This window comes from Zalophus californianus, chromosome 9 (genome assembly GCF_009762305.2).
Source record: "Zalophus californianus isolate mZalCal1 chromosome 9, mZalCal1.pri.v2, whole genome shotgun sequence".
NCBI lineage: Eukaryota > Metazoa > Chordata > Mammalia > Carnivora > Otariidae > Zalophus > Zalophus californianus.
Window position 1 is genome coordinate 3,367,062 of NC_045603.1, and position 17,939 is coordinate 3,385,000.

Below are 17,939 nucleotides of genomic sequence, written 5' to 3' on the forward strand. Positions count from 1 at the left end.
CTGCTCCCCATCAGAACAGTACGGCCAGGTGCTGCAAGGGTTGCCTTCAGGGCCCCCCCTCTCCAGCCCTGTTTCCTTCCCAGGTCCCCAGCTGGCCCCTGGAAGCCCCGACCCTGGTTCCGAGGCTCACGGGGACCTCTCCCTCACTTGCAGAGCAGTATCATCTTGAGGATTAAATGAGCTAGTGCTGTAGCACAGTGACAGGTACCCCGCCCGTCAGGGCCATCACCCTGGCAGGCCTGGGGAGCCCACGGGAACCAGACCAAGCCCAATCCTGGCGTTTGGGGCCTTCCCCCTTGGTGTGGCACTCCCCACAGCTCCCAGCTGTGCAAACAGCCCTAATCCCCGGCCACCTTTGGTATTATTTTTGGCTGGGCCCCCTTCATCAGCCCTTCCAGCTCAGATCCACCCTGTTGGCCACTGCCCACTGGGGGTCACCCTCTATTCTGGCCCAGACTCTGGCTTTCCCAGGGGGGGTAGGTCTGGCCTCTGGCCTCCGGGAGTGGAGTCTGGGTGGGGGCAGCACTCACTTCCTGCTAGAGCAGGCCAGGCAGGACAGTCCCTCATGCCCTGGAGCACGGAACAGACTGGCCCCACCAGAGTGCCCAGGACGCAGTGCCTGCTGAGGCTGTGGGCTGCAGCTTCTGTGGGGCTTCTGTTCTCACATTTCAGACTCTCCCACACCCTCTACTTATAACTTGAACAGGTCGGGTTAGTTTGGTGGGTCTCAGTCTTTCCATCCGTAAAATGGGGTAAATAACTCCCATTCCCAGCAGCTACTGTCTGGATCACGCATGCAATGCAAGGATGAATGTTTTGTAAATTATCAGCTTATTTTCCAAATGTTTGGGCCTCTTTGGGTCCAGGACACATCTTCAGGGCAATCAGCCTTGACAGGCTGTGGTGGGAAGGCTCCTCCTCCACGGTGGAGGGCAGAGGGCGGCATTCCTGGCAGCCAGTGTGCATGGGGGCAGGTGTCTCCCCACCCCACCCAACATTGTGCCGGCATCAGGTCGTATGGCTGACTTCATGGGAAGGAAGCCTGGAGAGATAAGCAGACGGCCATCCCAGTAAACAAGTCCGCGAGCTCCTGGGACACAAGCAAAGTAGGTCGGAGGCCACAGAGGAGATAGTGCTAGGAGGTGCGGCCGGTGCCAGGTCCTTGCTGGTGGCCAGGAGGGGTCAGCAGGTCTCAGGCACGGACGACCCGGTGGGCGGAATCCTCACGGGCGTTGGGTGGCAATGCTGTGGGCCTAGATAGGATCTCGGCACAGGGGAGTGCGTGTGGGCCCCTGCTGGGCAGGATGTCTGGCCTAGACAAGCTGGCCAGATTTGGGCTGCAGCCCAAGCCTGCAGACTGGCCATGGGGCAGGGGCAGGTGGCAGGGCAGAGTCTGACCGATTCGAGCTCCGGGCTGCTGGCTGAGTTCGTGCGCTCTGGCTTAGCTGGCATCCGGGGCATGTCTAGCCCCTGCGGAGGGCTGGGGTTAGCTGTGCACACGCCGGGCCAGGCACAGGCTGGGGCACCAACACTGCAGCACCCCAGGTGGGACTGGGGCCATACACGGGGCAGCCTGATGCAAGCCTCATGGGGTGAGCTGCCTGGGGTCTCCGTGGCACTAAAAGAGGGATGTGGGGTGCAGGAGAAGCTGAGTGGAGGTTTCCCAGGCAGAACTTACGGGAAGGGCATTTGGCCAAGGCCCAGCATTAGAAAGGCATGGCTGCCAGGACAGAGGTGAGTGAGGCGGCCGGGCAGCCATCACGGGAGCTGTGAGCTCAGCCTGAGTACAGAGGGCTGGGTCGCCCTGGCCTTTTGGAGGCTCATGTTGGCTGTTCTGCTTGTTGCCTTCACAGCTAGCCCCTGAAGCCCCCACCAACGCTTGGCACACAGCAGGGTCCTGGCAGTGTGCTCGGATAGGGTTTGACACCCCCCGGCCCCAACCCTCTCCCCATCCAGCCAGCTGCAGGAAGCACACGGCCTGACAGCGTGGCCTGTATTTCATTTCCTTCTTCCCCTGAGCATATGTGAGGGGCCCTGCATTGGCCAGGCCCCTCCTCGGCCAGGCCTGGAGCCACAGGCCCCCCCAGTGTGGAAGGCCACTGTATTACTCCACTGAGGCCGCAAGCCACCCCAGTCCACGTGGCTTAAACAAGAGAGGCTTATTTTCTCACAGTTCTAGTTTGGAGGCAAGGTCAAAGTGCTGGCATGCTGGTTTCTGCTGGGGTCTCCCACCTTGGCTTAGAGACCGCTCCCCTCTCACTGCCTCTTCATATGCTTGACCCTCTCCTGGTCTCTCTGTGTGTCCAAATCTCCTGTCGTAAACACACCGGTCCGATCGGGTTACGGCCCGCCCATCCACCCTCATTCTACCTTAACCGCTTCTTTGAAGGCTCTGCCTCCAAGTGCAGCCACCACACCTGAGCTCCCTCCTTGCGGCCTCATCAGTGCTTTGGCATTGATGCTACGGTCTCCCCCACAGAGGTGGGGTGTGAGTCCTTTCTGGGTTCCCACTCCGGCTATAGCCTTTATGAGCTGCTGTGCGGCATTAAAGGATCTCTAGATGAATAACCTGGGAGGGGCAGAAGGAGCCAAGCCCAGGGAAACCACAGGAGGCGCCCCGGCAGGGAGGCTGGCATTTCTGAGGCCCTGCCCCCCCCACCCGCACTTTCCTGCCATGCTCCTTCTCCGTGCTGCAGTGCTGAAACCAGCCCCCGGCAGGCGCTGACGCAAGACTTCCAAGGAAGTTTTGTACCCACACTTCCCGGGCCTCAGAACACCAGCCCAGCCGTGGGAGGGAGGCAGGGCAGGCCTTCCTTTGTCCTCCCCCCCTGGGCTGGAGATCAGGGATGGCTTGCCCGAGGGCGGGGTTCGGACTCACACCCAGCCTTCTGCCCTCTCCTCTCTCTCCCTGCACCACGCCTGAACAGGGGCTGGACTCCTGGTGAGGAGTGCATCGCAGGGAGCTGGTAGGGTAAGGCCTGTATTTGTGGCTACCCAGTGCCAAGCACAGGCATGGGGCCCGCCCTTCTGCCATCTGCAGGGGAGGTTCCTGCGGGAGGAGTCACGGAGAAGCAGGGCTGGACAGGGAGAGCTGAGGGGGAGGCAGATGGCTCACTTGGGCCCCTGCAGTTGGACCTCTGTCACTTCTGAGCCCTGTGCCTTTAGACAAGTTACTCAGCTTCCCTGAGCTGCAGCTTCTTCATTGATAAATCGGGGACAGATGCAGTCATGGGCCAAGTACTGGAGTGCTTCCTATGCACTGGGACTATTTTCAGCGTTAGAGCTACAGGATAGACATGTCCATGTCCTCCTGGAGCTGGGTGGGGAGGGGCAGACATGCTCTGAGTGCAGGGCTGGAGCCCTGCTGGGGTGGGCTGCCATGGTCCATTTAGCTGGGAGGTCAGGGAAGGCCCCCCATATGGCTGAACTGGGCCTCTGATGAGGAAAAGAATCTGGGGCACAGGAGTCAGAACAGCACCTCCCTCTCCTTGGGCCGACTCAGGAGGGGAGGGTTCAGCTGCCTGTGCCCCCCCCCTTGCTTGATCCCAGGCCCCTAGGAGGAAGACCTCCTCCAGCAAGCCTTCCCCGCCACCAGCCCGCAGGCACCCCCCTCCCCTCAGGCTGGCCATGAGTGCCTGGGGTAGGGGTTGCAGGGGCTCTGGGACCCCTAGCTGCTCTCTGAAGTCCCCAACCCAGGCAGGACACATAGTCCAGTAGGCAGTAAAGGACGGCTGGACGCTGATAGCCCTGTGAGCACGACATGCCTCTTCAGGGGCAAATCTCTCTTCAGCCTGGGTGTGCAGGGCACAGGGGGCCCCTTAACCCAGACTGCCCGCTTCCAATGCTTGTCCCATCGCTTCCTTACTGAGTCCCCAGTGCCTAAAACTGCTCCCCTCAGCAACGTGGGGAGGGCGGCACCTGCCCCCCCCCCCGGGGGCCTGTAAGCAGAGGACCCTATGGTAGTTTGGGGGGGGTGGGCAATGGGGCCCGCACAGGCTATGGGTGCCTGTCCAGGCCTTCGAGCTTACTTCTGAGACGAAGGCAGGGCCAGCCCAGCTCTGGAGAGGACATCTAGCCGCCCATCGGCGCCGCACCTGGATTGGCATAGGTGCCCCTCGCCCACCTGGAGGGCCGGGCCTGCCCGCCACCCCCGCAGACCGCCCAGGCAGCATTTCTGGGCCACCTGCCACCCCGACACCACCTGTCATTACGACCCACCAAGGAGGCCTTACTGAGCTCCAGGCCCGGCAACTGTGACCCGGTCCCTAAGACCAGGGGCGAGGGGAGGCCACCCCCTCCTGGGCCTGCGCCCTCAGGACGATCCCGGGACAGCGCCCCGGGTCCGCGCGGCCCGACTCCTGCCCCCTCCTCGCACCCCTAGAGCCCCCTCCTGGGTCCCACGCCCGCCCCCTTGTCTCCCCCCAGCCGGCCCCTCCTCGGTCGCCCCCAGCCCTGCCGCTCCCGGCCCCCCTCCCCCGCCCCGCTCGCGCTCCGGCCCCCTCCTCAACCCCACCCCCGCGCCGGCCCCCTCCGCGTCCCCCGCGGCCGCCCTGCGTACGGGGTGACGCAGCGCCGCCCGCCCCGCCCGCCCCGCGCGCCCCGCCCGCCCCGCGCGCCCCGCGCGCCCCGCCCGCCCCGCGCCGCCGCCGCCGCCGCCGCCGCCGCCGCTGCCGCCGCCGCCGCCGCCCGGGCTCTGGGGGCAGCTAACGGTCCCGCGCCCCTCGGCGTCCGCGCCGGCGCCCCGCGCCCCCGCCCCGTGCCGCGCCAGGCCGAGCAGGCGGCGCCGGCGGGCGATGGGGGCGGCGGAGCCGCTGCGCTCGGTGCTGTGGGTGAAGCGGCAGCGCTGCGCCGTGAGCCTGGACCCCGCGCGGGCGCTGCTGCGCTGGTGGCGGAGTCCGGGGCCCGGAGCCGGCGCCCCCGGCGCGGGTGAGTGTGGCCGCGGCTCGCGGGCTCGGCCGGGGAGCCGGGGAGCCGGGGAGGGGGCACGGACGCGGCCCGGCACCCGGGGGCGGGGGGTGTGTGCGCTCCGGGAACCCGGTGACAAAGGGCGAGTCGGGGCGGTGCGGGCGGGGAGGGCCGGAGATCCGGCGCCCGCGGTCCCCTGCGCGGATGCGCCCCGGGCGGGCGAGGCTCGGGCCGGGCGGTGTCGCCTGGTCGCCGCTGCATCGCGCAGACCGGCCCCCGGGGACCTGAAGGGCACCTTCTGGATGAGATTGGTCACGGATGGATGCCGAGGGGTGCGGGCGCCCTGCACTCGGTTTCGGTTTAAACCAAGTACGGACGCTTTTCTTTAGCGGGGGCCCCAAACCGAGAGGCAGCCTGCAGGGTAGGGGATTCCTGTTGTAAAGAGGAGCGAGGGGCTCTCGACCTTCCGTCTGGGATGTGCTGGGGGGGCGGGGGCCGTGGGGAGTTGATTTTGGTACAACAGGCTGGACACATGACCTTCAGAGGCCCTCCGGACTCGAAGAAGTGTAATTTGGGTAAAAATGGAAAGGGGGACACACCCGGCCCAAGGGACATTCTCTCCCCAAGGAGAAGGGGCCAGGGGCTCCTGGGCAGAGCTGTCTGCTGGCAGAGGGGTGGGAGGAGGCTGATGAAGGAGATGTCCTTTGATCCTGGGGTGGAGGGAGGAGAATTGCCCAAGGGGGGGGTTGGACAGTGGGAAAGGGAAGAGGCTTCCAAGGCAGAGGAAGCCCCGGGCTGACCAGTGTGGGCGTGTTTCACTTCATTCATTTGTCTTGTGCAAGTTTTTATAGAGGGCCTGTTGGGGAGGGTGGGTGGTATCCTAGCCTTGGCCCAGTGCTCATGGCAGAGTCCCTGCCGAAATGGATCATTTTCCCTGGAAGGGAGACAGAGGGGTACACGTGCAGAGACATGTATGTCTGAGGAGAACACCGTGACAGGTGGAGGCAGGTGGCTGTGGTCCAGGGGCAGCCAGCAGCCCTCCCTTAGGTGGCCACATTTGACTGCAGACCTGGAGGGACCATGCACAAGGGGAGAGGTGGTGCAGGTGGGGAGCACCGCAACGGCCCTAAGACCAGCCAGGAGGTGGGGGAGAGGAAATGGGGCCCTGTGGATCCCCAGGGGCTGAGGTGGGACTTCTCTTTTCCTGTGAGTGCTTGGGAGCCCCCAGGAGGGCTTTATCCAGCTCAGCCTTTCTAAAGGATCCCTGCAGAGTGAACCGAGTAGGTGCAAGGGAGTGCAGTGGGGAGGCTGCTGACCCGGTCGGGGCAGGGGCAGGAGTAGGGGTGAGCTGGCAGGGTCTGCATAAAATGCAGAAGCTGAGCGAGGAGAGCATGGTCCAGGTTTGCAGTCCATTGAAGTCACGACAGGAGACTTGGGGATTTAATGTTTTAATTATCGGGGGTGGGTGTTGCAGAGGTTGGAATTCTCTCCTGGGCAGAGTTTGGGATGCCTTTTAGATGCCTTGGGGATGGTCAGGGTGCTGCAGGAGCTTCCTGACGCTGAGGATGTGAGGCTCAGAAGGTTGGAGAAGGGGTGGGCAGAGCTGAAACGTAGGCGGGGCCAAGATCAAGGGTGGCCTCCGACCCAAGACCAGCACTTGGTTTCCGGCTTCTGCAGAGAGCCTGTCTGTGGCATGGTGGCTGAGAGTCTACTCCTGTGTGATCTTACTGAGGTCCCTTTGGGAGAAATGTCTTGCCTCAGATCTCATCCTCGGGCCCCCTCGCACCACCCACCAGGGCCCTCTGTCTCGCTCTAGCTCTCTCACGCTGCGCTGAGTGGTGCCTGGCCTGGCCCCAAGGGCTTTGAGCTGTTCTGTCCATCTCAGGGCTCCAGGATGGGGCTCTCCCATGCAGCCATGCTGCTGCTGTTCTGTGTCCTATCCGCACATGACCCCTGCGGGGTAGCTGTTCCCACACTTTACTGCTGGGGAGACTCAGCTACGGAGAGTTTAAGTCACTGCCCGACCCGTGGTCCAGCTGCGAGCTTGGTGGGTCCCAAGCCAGCCAGTGGCAGTGTGGCCTCCTGTGGGCCTCAGCACCCCACCCCCGTGGGTTGTCCAGGTGGGAAGTCCCTCAGTGCCTGCTTTCAGTGTGGGCACCCTCTGCTGGCTCCCAGTGGTTTCTGGTCACCAGACGCAGGGGGTTGTGGGCCTGCTTGCTTCTGCTGGTGCTCACAGCCACGGCCGCCAGTCCTCTTTCTTGGGATGGTGGTTGTTTGGCTTTTATACACCGTGGAGGCACTTCAGTGGGGGCTCAGCCAGAGCTTCTCAACCAAGAGCTTGGTTCCCTCCCTGGAGAGGCCGGGGGCTGTGCAGCCTGGGCCGGTGGGCCTCCTCCCGGAAGGGTCCTGTTCTCGTCACGCTGTGTGCTTCCCAGCATGTGCAGAGCACGGTGAGTGGCGCAGAGGGCTGCACCAGCTCTTTGGGGTTTCCCCATTACTTGGCACCCCCAAAAGGAAGCAGGCCCGTGGAACATGATTGCATGCTGGAGATCAGGAGGGTTAGCAGCACCCACGTGGACTGGCCCACGGGACATTTCATTCAGTTCGCTCCCAGGGACAGATGGGGAAGGAGTGCGTTGGGCATGCCGCAGCAGGGGGTCAGAGAAGGGGATCAGGGCCACTGTGTGCACTGGGCGGGGTGCGGCCGCTCGGGTTATGTCACCTGACCCTCCTGTGTCTCGAGAATATCACTGCCGTTTTCAGACACAGAAACTGGAATTGCTCACAGAGGCAAAAGATGTGCCCAGGGGAGCTGTTCTTTAATCCAAGCCTGTGTTCTGCGGGTCACTGTGCCGGGAACGTGGCTCGGTGTTGGAGAGCCAAGTTAGGACGAGGAATTGGGAGGGGCAGGGTTTTCTGGTCCCAGAGAGGGCCACCCTGCCCCTAAAGATGCAGTGAGAGCCAGTGCCCCTGGGTGCCGGCCTGGTCGGAAGTGAAGCCGACCGAAAACAGGAAACCCCACAGAGGTGTCCTGGCTCAAAGTGGGTCATGCTGAACTTGAAACAGACTGTAGCTATATGACGTTATACCCTCAGACTCTGAATGTGTTCTTTTAGGGTCGGGGCTGGCAGGGGTGTGTGCGTCTGTGCGTGTGTCCGGGGTGGAGGGGGGGGGGGTAGACACTGCGGCCCAGGCTCCACCGTCGAAGGAGAGCCCTCCCCTTCCTTCCACCAGCCCCACCTGGAATGCCCCACCGCTGGTGGGGAGCTCCTTGGCCAGGTCACGGCTGTATTTATAAACAGTGTGTCTAACACCACCGGTGCAGTGCCAAGCCAAGTGTAGGCAAACCACAGATAACTTACAGAAAATTTAAAATCTAGAAAACACAGAAAAGCAGGTACATAGAATTCACCCTTAGTCTCACCCTTAAGCAGTGAATACTATTTGGTGTTTTTGCCTATGTAAACATGCATGAAGGAAGAGTTAGGGAAATATACTGCAGAATGTTTTCCAGGGTACTATTTACTCACTTAAAACGTGACTTTTTAACATCAGTTTTATCGTCTGATGTCTGGCGTTGGCTCAGGTCATGATCCCAAGGTCCTGCCCTGCATCAGGCTCCCTGCTCAGCAGGGAGTCTGTTTGTCCCTCTTCCTCTGCCCCTCCCTGCAGCTTGTGTGTGCACATGGGCACGCGTGCTCGCGATCTCTCTCTCTCTCAAATAGATAAAATCTTCAAAAAATAAAGTCAGCGTTACTGAGGTATAATTTGCAGGCAGTAAAATCCACACATTTTAAGGGTATAGTTTGGTGAATTTTGATAAATATATGCACCTGCCCAAGCAACGCCCCGTCAAAATATAGGACATTCCGATCAGCCCAGAACTTTCTCCCGAGCTCCATCCCTCCGTCTCTGCGTCTCTGCATGGCTCCACCACCAGGAATAGAGTCGACCTCTAATAGAATTTCCTCTAAGTGCAATCATGCAGTACATGCTCTTGTCTCTGGCTTCTTTATCTCACTTAATCTTTCTGCAATTCATCATGTATCAGTGGTTGGTTCTTCCTTGTCACAAAGTAATACTGCATTGTATGAGAAAACCAGTTTGTTTATCCATTCACTTGATGGACTTCAGGACCATTTCCAGTGTTTGGCTGTATGAATAAAGATACTGATCATTTGTGTACAAGTCCTTTTGGGGGCATATGCTTTCTTTTCTCTTGAATGCATATTTAGGAGTCGAAAGCTAGCATAAGAAAGCTCATGTCTTTTTTTTTAAAGATTTTATTTATTTATTTGACAGAGAGAGTGAGAGAGCACAGTAGAGGGAACAGTAGAGGGAGAGGGAGAAGCAGGCTCTCCACCAAGCAGGGAGCCCAATGCGGGGCTCGATCCCAGGACCCTGGGATCATGACCTGAGCCGAAGGCAGATGTTCAACCATCTGAGCCACCCAGGCGCCCCCAGAAAGCTCATGTCTTAAGACGTGATTTTTCTCGGTTGTGCAATCTTTTATTACATGAACACTACAAATGCCTTTTTTATTTATTGATGATATAAAAGTTCCTCAAAATCAGAATTGGATGGACTGAAGATTTTCATGTAAAGATAAATTAGTACAAGAAAACAGGATAATTGATAATTTTGGACTATGGGAAGACCTCACTAACCAAGATGGAATCCATACAAAAAGAAAAATCTAGATTATTTCAATAAATAAAAATCTAACAGTTTTTTTTTGGTAAGACTCCATAATTTTAAAGATGATGGGAGTGATATTTGCAACAGATATGACAGTCAAAGGATTAAAATTAAGAAAACATTTTGGACACAGAAAAATGGATTTAGGGGCACCTAGGTGGCACAGTTAGTTATGTGTCTGACCCTTGATTTCTGCTCAGGTCGTGTTCTCAGGGTCGTGGGATCTAGCCCCTCATAAGGCTCTGCACTGGGCGTGGAGCCTGCTTAAGATTCTCTCTCTCTCTCCCCCCCTCTGCCCCGCCCCCCTCCCTGCACACAGATGCTCTCTTTCAAAACAAAATTGATTTTAAAAATCCACTGCAAAGAATACGTACAGGCTGTTGACAGAAGAACACAATTCAAGGATGGGTGATGAGTGTCTGGGGAGACCCTGAAACCAAAGCAGCGTGGAGAGCGGAGCAGCTTGCGACAAGCTGGTTTGGGACATTAATCTGGCAATATTTTGACAGTGTTTTTTAAAAAAGGGTCTATCATTTGACCCATCGACCCTGTTTGATCCTCTGTGTCAAGGAAGAACACTGGTATCTAGGAAGGGTCTTTCGCGGTTTAGAAGGGCATCGTCCGTGTGTTTGTTAAGACACTCTGCTACCACGATCGTGTTTGCTTTCGCCCCTCGCCCGATTTCTGCTGCTTCTCTACCAGCCCAGACTTTGGCATGTGGGCTGTCTTACGGAATGTGGTCGGTTTCTGCCTTCGGCATGTGTTTCTTGAACGCGTAGATTGGGCCAGAATAAGGCGCTCTTCGCTCTTAGGGTCATGGGCTGACTTCACGGGCAGAGTATCAGCACCATGTGGGCCTATGGCTTTTGCTCTGCTTCGTGACTTCTCTTGAGCTTTGGTTCCAAGTCTCGAACGACACCTGATTCCGCGCTGGATTTGGCCAGCCTCTCAGCCTCGACCGGTCAGCGGTGGCTTCTCCGCTTCACTCCTGGGCCTGGGTACCCCCTGCCGGCTCTGCTTCTCCCGCGGCCTGCCCCCGGGTCATGGCGCACGCCTCTTGTCGCCATCCCCCACGCACGTGCTTCTCCTTCTCCGCACACGGCTTCTGATGCCTTCTGCCACCGCCCGCCTCTGGGCCGCCCCTTTCCATCTTTCTCCTTCTCTGTCGCCTCCTCAGAACAGTCCTGTGACGACTGAACCCTGGTTGTGGGATCAGAAGTCCGGAGAGCACCCTGAGCCCTTCTAGAGCGGCCCCGCACAGGAAGGAGCCCGCAAGGTGCAGCGGCACTGAGGCTCTGCTAGAAAGTTCTTCCACACGCGCCACTCGCCAGCCCCACAGGCGTCCTGTTGCAGGTGCGTGGCTTGCACTCAGCCTCTGTGATCTGGCCCCATGGTAGCTGCCCCACCTGCTGCCTTCTGATTCAGCTCAGTTTCCCTGCTGGACGCTTTTCCTCCTGTCCCAAGTTCGAATCCTACCCTCCTTCCAGGTTCAGCCCTGCTGGGGCTTTGCCCTTCAGCAGCCTTCTTCCTCTGAGTTTTGTATAGCTCTGTTTCTCTCTGCTTTGTGTTGTGACTTCTGCTTTTTAAATTTTTGAATGTGTTTGTCTTCTCTACCCTGCATTCTCTCAGAGGGCAGACTCCACTGTCAGCTCGTCCCCATTCTCCGGAGCTCCCCCACCAAGCAGCAAGGGGAGAAGGCATGAGGCATTGCAGGTCCCACGGCCCCTGCAGGGGAGGGCAGTGGGAGGAGCGTCCAGGGATCTCTTGCTCTGTTTGTTGTTAAGCACCCTTGCTTTTCTCTGAAAGGGCATGGGTTTGAAACCATCAGGAGTGACTAGTTTGTGCAAAGCCCACAAATTCTCCACAGTCCCAAAGAGTAACACCGCAGATCCTAAAGTGCCGCGTACCCAACGCCCATCCAAGGTGACCCGTGGAAGTCTTATTAATGCCCCATTCTGAAGCCGCAAGTAATGCAGATAGTCGGACTATATAAAGCTCTGACCTGCATGTTCTGATAGGGAGGAATCTCAGTACATCTGAATAGGGAATAAATGGCAATCCTATCTACCTTCTCCAGAAAAGAAGAGAATCTCTCCAGATTTGCATAAGAGCCCTTGTAGTAAGACGCGCTCAGCCTCTGAGGTCTTAGCAGATGCCGGAAAGAGTAGACACTCCTGTGGTGCTGCCTTGGGCACTTGCCACCGTTATTATCAGATTCCCTGATTTAGCAGTAGCCCAGCATGGTCAGAAACATTGTGATTTTTCTGAGGTTATTCAAGATTAACTTTTATTTGTAATTCTAAAACATGCCTCCAAACATTTTCTTAAAGGCCAGATAGCAAATATTTTAGGCTTTGTGGGTAACAATTCCTCAACTCTGCTGTTTTAGCATAAAAGCAGCTACAGACAGTATGTAAATGAATTCATGAGGCTGTGTGCCAATAAAACTTTATTTATAAAAGCAGACAGCTGGCTAGATTTGGCCTGCAGCTTGCTGACCCTGCTCTAAATCATTATTTGTGAAGAGGGAATAACCATGTGATGTATTGTAAAAGCAGCTAATCCAGATGACTAAAAATATTTTGACCTTCAAAACAAGCAAGCAAACAAATCTGGTCATCTGGAAAAACTGACACTGCAATTTGGGAAACACACCCATTTAGATTCTGGTCCCATCATGCATTGGTCTGTAAGTAGAAAGCCCATCCTCCCTCTGAGGGATAGCATATCCATTTGCAGACTGGGCTCAGGCATCAGAATTGGTCCAATTCCTTTCTCTCTGACCAGTTTCACACAAACCTGTCTATATCCCCCAGTATGTGAAGTAACTTAAGAACAGAAGGAACGTGTTGAACTGATGTAGCCTATAGTGGTGTATGTTTCATAGTCACTTGATATTCTATTGTTCTTGGAGAAATGTGATGGATCCTGTTGGCTGATGATGGTGTTGGTTCTTAATATCCTGTTGATCTGTGTAGTTGTTCTATTGATTATTGAAGTCTCCAACTATAATTGTGGACTTCTCTATTTTGCCTTGTAGTTCTATAAATTTTTGCTTTATGTATTTTCCTGCTCTGTTGTTTGATGCATACATGTTCAGGATTGCTATGTCTTCATTTGGGGTTCACCCTTTTTCATTATGTAATGTCCGTCTCTGTCTCTGGTAGTTTTCTTTGTTCTGAGGACTGCTTTATCTGTTAACAAGCCACTCTTCCTTCCTTCCTTCCTTCCTTCCTTCCAGAGAGAGCAAACACGCACACATAAGCACACATACACAAGTGGAGGGGGAGGGACAGAATGAGAGGGAGAGCGAGAATCTCAAGCAGACTCTGAGCTAAGTGCAGAGCCTGACAAGGGGCTCGATCTCACGACCCTGAGATCATGACCTGAGCTGAAATCAAGAGTTAGAAGCTTAACCATCTGACCACCGAGGCACCCGAACTCTTGCTTTCTTCTGATTAATGTTTGTGTGACATGTCTTTTCCATCCTTTTACTTTCTACCTGTTCCATTGTTAGATTTGAAGTGAATTTAGACCACATATGGTTGATCATGTTTTTAAATCTCCGTCTTCTTTTTTCCTTACCATCACTTGCCTCCTGAGCACACAGAAGGCTCAGACTTTGACCCAGCACATCAGGCCACACCACTGGGTGCGGGAAGGGGGTGTGCAGCGGTCCGCTCCTGGCCTATCCCATCTGCTCCCTCTTGCACAGGGCTCCGGTGTGTGACATTGTGTCATGGAATAGAACTGTGCCCTTGATCGTGAACTTGTTTTTGTTCTGGTCCTGTGTCGGACCTCCTGGGTGTCTGTGGAGGCCCTGCGGAATGGCCTGCTCCAACCGTCTTGACCCCAGCCCGTGTGTGTGTGTGTGTGTGTGTGTGTGTGTGTGTGTGTGTGTGTGTGTATTCACGCCCACGTACCATCCTTATGACATACAGAGTCCCTCTCCTGTTGGACACAAGGCCACTGTGGGCACTCAGGTTCGTCCAGGAACTTGGAGCAGGAAAGCTGATTGTCGGCAGGCACTGTTTCTCATCTGAGTCATGACTGTGGAGCAAGTTCAGTCTGATCAGGTCATGACGAGCATGGAAGGGCATACTGCAGGGACCTGACACGGGAGACAGCAGAAGGCAGAGCGCTTGCAGCTGTCCCTGGCTGGCTCTGCCCACATTGCTGTGGAGCCAGGTCTCCCCGGCATCACCTGTGGCTTTGCTGGACTGTGGTGGCCATTTGGTCCTCACCTTTATCGGAGGGTTAATTGCTGGGCAGCACAAGTCCCCCTCCTTGTGAAGGGGAGCACAGGGGAAGTGCACCCGTTGTCAGCAAAGCGCTCGCACTTTCAGCTGAGATTTGGTTGCAACATTTCAGACCCTTTTTGGGAAGGACTTTATTACATGAGAACATTTTTCCGAGTTTGTATTAATTGTAATATTTGAACCAGTACCAGTGGCCCTTAAAATGGATTGCTTCATTGTTATTACAAGATGTCACCATGAGCTTGAACACACAGAGATGTGTCCAAGTCCGGCTGAGGTCTGCTAGGGAGAGCGGGGGGATACTTGTGGCAGCCACACGTCTGGCTCACGTGAGCTGCATTCTAAGAAGAAGGATTCTTTATAAAATGTACAAAACCTAACAAAATGACCTACCCTAGTGTAGTATTTATAAGGATATTCTAACAAATGAAAGTTTAAGTCCTTCGAAATTAAAGATGCTTGAACACAGTGTGCTGAACTTGCTGCTTGATTATTGTTTAAAAAAGAGTATTTTCACCAATTTCTGAATGGTTTGTGGCTGTTCACGTGCACCCCTTGTGGCCTGTCTCGGGCTCTGGGGTTGAGGTGGGGGGCCCTTCGGGACCGGGCATTGCGGGGACGGCGGAGAGGAACATGTTTTGGTCGATTTGCCAGTCAGTTCTGGGCCTGCTGCTCACCGTCTGGGGCTTGGACGAGTTGTCTGACTTCCCAGAGAAGTGGGGATGTGTGAAGTCTCCTGTTGAGTCCATCTGTAAGGCAAGGATCACACTTACCCCTCACGGTGTCGTGAGGATTATCTGCACTTATAAATTTAGCACAGACCTGCACTCACAACGGCCGGTATTGTTACTGCTGTTACGTGCATCCCACAGCGGGAGCGCACCAGGCCCCTGTGAGGTGGTGGCCCGTGGGGACACAGAGGCAGGTCCATCCTCGGGGCCCTGTGACCTAGCAGGGAGGCAGAACAATGGCTGGGTGTGTGCCTGTGTGTGCGTGTGCGCAGTGATAACAGACAGGGCAGGGGCGCTGGTGGCGGGGTGCTGAGCGGGCAGAGTTTGGGCTGGAAAGTGGGGGAGACCCTGGGTGTGTGTGTGTGTTGTATGTGTGTGCGTGTGTCTGGCAGTCTGTCTGAGGGACAGCGGCAGTCTCCATGTGAGTCTGAGTAGAACGGACTTGACGTCCCAAGCAAGTTATGTGTGCGTTACACACGTAAACCTGTAAACCAGTAAAACCCAATCAGTTCATTCCGTGCTACTTTGGAATTCATAACGCGTTAGATAAGTGGTAGAATTTATTGTTGATGAGGAGGAGTGAGTATCCTATCTTGAGGTTGGTTTATAACATGTTTAATAGTATAAAATAAAAATATCAAATAAGTATTCAAAATGTATGGTTTTCTTTTTCTCATTTGGTTGAACATGTGCCTCTTCTCCTGTATTTTTCTTTCTTTCTTTCTTCTTTTTAAAGATTTTATTTATTTGACAGAGACACAGCGAGAGAGGGAACACAAGCAGGGGGAGTGGGAGAGGGAGAGCCAGGCCCCGCGGAGCAGGGAGCCCGATGCGGGGCTCGATCCCAGGACCCTGGGACCATGACCTGAGCCGAAGGCAGACGCTAAACGACTGAGCCACCCAGGCGCCCCACTTTATTTTGAATTGGCTCAGTTTTTACTGCATTGCAAAAGTTGATGCTACTTAAAATTTCCATCGTAAACTTCGACAACATGACCCTACTAGACTAGGGCCCACGTCCTGACGATGCGGGACGGACGGGCTGTTTCTTGTCCCAGGTACGAGAGGACGAAAGGAAGAACACACTTGTAGCAGAACGCGTGTGTTTTCCTCACACGGTTGTGATTTCTCCTACCTCGTACATGGGCTGTGTCTTCAAACCCAGCGCTGCCCTGGGCGCTCCCTGCCCAGAAACTGGTGGTGACCGTCTGGGTGTCAGGACCCACCACCCCATCTCCCCATTTTATTCTTTGAACACAAATAGCTCTTCCTGTACTTGGACTGTTTTTCTTTTTAAATACTCTTACTCTGGAAGCAGAGGGAGAGTCTGTTGTCGTTAATACAAGCTTCTCTTTAGTTCTGTGTTTATGACCAACTTCGCCTGAACATCTGTTTCTCAAAATCTGTAATATCTGTAGAGAGTAATAAAACAGTCTGTTTCTGCTGGATTCCAAATCAAGTCTTTTCAAGACCAGAAATAACTGCAACCATAGCAGCCTGAAGAGAAAGAACAGCTAGGGGGAGGTCTCCAGCATTCCCTGACGTGCGTGCAGGGCCCCTGCAGGGGGAACCAGGTAGAGGTGTGTCTGCCTCCTACCTACCCCTGCACACACGTGAGGTCGCGTGCCGCGCTTCTGTCGGGGCAGGATGATGTGTTTCGTAAGTATTGAAGACTGGCTCAGCGTGTTGGTTGGGCCAAGCCCATGATGGGATGCTAATTCCTGGAGCTTCACTGACTTACCTGGCAAGTGTAGACATCTTCTCAAACGCCAGGCTTTGAGTTGCTGTGCACGGCCCTGAGCTCAGGTGTCCCCAGTGTAGCAGGCCCAGGGAGAGTGCGTCCTTTGTTTAAAACTTTTTTGTCTGGTGGCATAGCAACACATTCTTAGGAAGTTCAGTGTGAGAAGACAGGAAAATATTTTCGTGGAAGTTACGTCAAAGCCTCATGAGTGGGTCGGTTTTCTCGATGGTTTTGTGGGACATTCTGTCACCCTCTGAAGCACGAGGCTGTGAGGTGAGCCAAGGCGAGGAGGCCTGGGGACGCTCTAGTGAAGGGACAGAGCTGGGCTGGTGGCACGAGGTGGCCAAAGCCAGTGTGTCCCGTAGAGCAAGTCCTGTGTGTGTGTGTGACAGCCCAGTGTCCCCCAGGGGTGGAGAGCAGGTGGACAATGAGGGCCAGAGGTCAGGGTAATGCACAGGTGACCTCCCAGCAGGGTCCGCTCTACCTGGATCACGCAGCAGGGCAGCGTTTTGCCTCCCCCAGCTGCGTGGGCACGCACACGCACGCACGCACACGAACACGCACATGCACACATACGCATGCACACGAACACACGCACATGAACACGCACATGCACACGAACACACATGCACATATACACGCATGCATGCACACACATGTACACATACACACACGCGCGCACATACACGAACACAAACATGCACACATACGCGTGCACATGCACACGAACACATGCACACATACACGCACATGCACACACGCGCGCGTGCACACATGCACACGAGCACACATGCACACGAACACGCACACATGCACACGAACACGCACATGCACACATACGCACACGAACTCGCACATGCACACATACGCGCGCACGCATGCACACGAACACGCACGTGCACACATACACATGCACACGAACACGCACATGCACACATATGTGTGCACACATGCACATGCACGCATACGCACACGAACATGCACATGCACACATACGCGAGCACACGTGCACACGAACACGCACGTGCACACATACGCGCACACGCATGGACACAAACATGCACGTGCACGCGAATTCACATGCATGCACACGAACACGCACATGCACACGAACATGCACATGCACACATACGCACATGAAAACACGCACACGCGCACGCAGAGCCCAGAGAGTTCCCACAGGGCCTCCGGAGCAGGAAGAACGGGCAGGGTGGTCTGTGTTGGCAGACAGGCTGCTGGGAGGGGGTCAGGTGGCACTCGGGACATACGATGCATCCATTGTTCTCTCTAATCTTGTGAGGAGACCCCCCCCCATGGCACCCCATTCAAGCCCACCCACGGAGGCAGGGCTCCGCCAGCCTGGGAACCGTCCCTGAATTGGGAAGAGCTGGCCCTCCCTGGGCGCCCAGGTGGCTGCGGACTCGTGCGATCTTACCTGAGCTGAGAGGAGACGGCGCGAGCCCACTTCCTCTTTCCTGCAGCCCCGGAGCGGGGACCGGGAGGACTGTCACGCGGTTGTGGCCGGCCTCCAGCAGCCGGGTCAGGTCGCGCCCCCCGTCTGTCCTGTTAGGGGGGTGGCGCTCACCCCGATGGACTTCCTTTCCC

At 56.0% G+C, this 17,939-nt stretch overlaps 1 protein-coding gene across 3 annotated transcripts in view; it reads left to right on the forward strand.

Moving 5' to 3' along the window:
- Positions 1-976: 976 nt before the first annotated feature.
- The window catches only part of CERK (ceramide kinase), a 42,502-nt gene continuing 25,539 nt past the window's right edge, over positions 977-17,939 (forward strand). The window contains exon 1 of one of the 3 annotated variants that reach the window (XM_027593272.2): positions 977-1,106. Coding sequence is in view for 2 of the 3 variants with exons in the window: in XM_027593271.2 (XP_027449072.1) it covers positions 4,794-4,926 (133 nt within the window). In the remaining variant the exon portion in view is untranslated. Of the gene's footprint in view, positions 1,107-4,694; positions 4,927-17,939 lie in introns of those variants that run through there. The other 2 variants (XM_027593271.2, XM_027593270.2) reach the window with 2 other exon arrangements.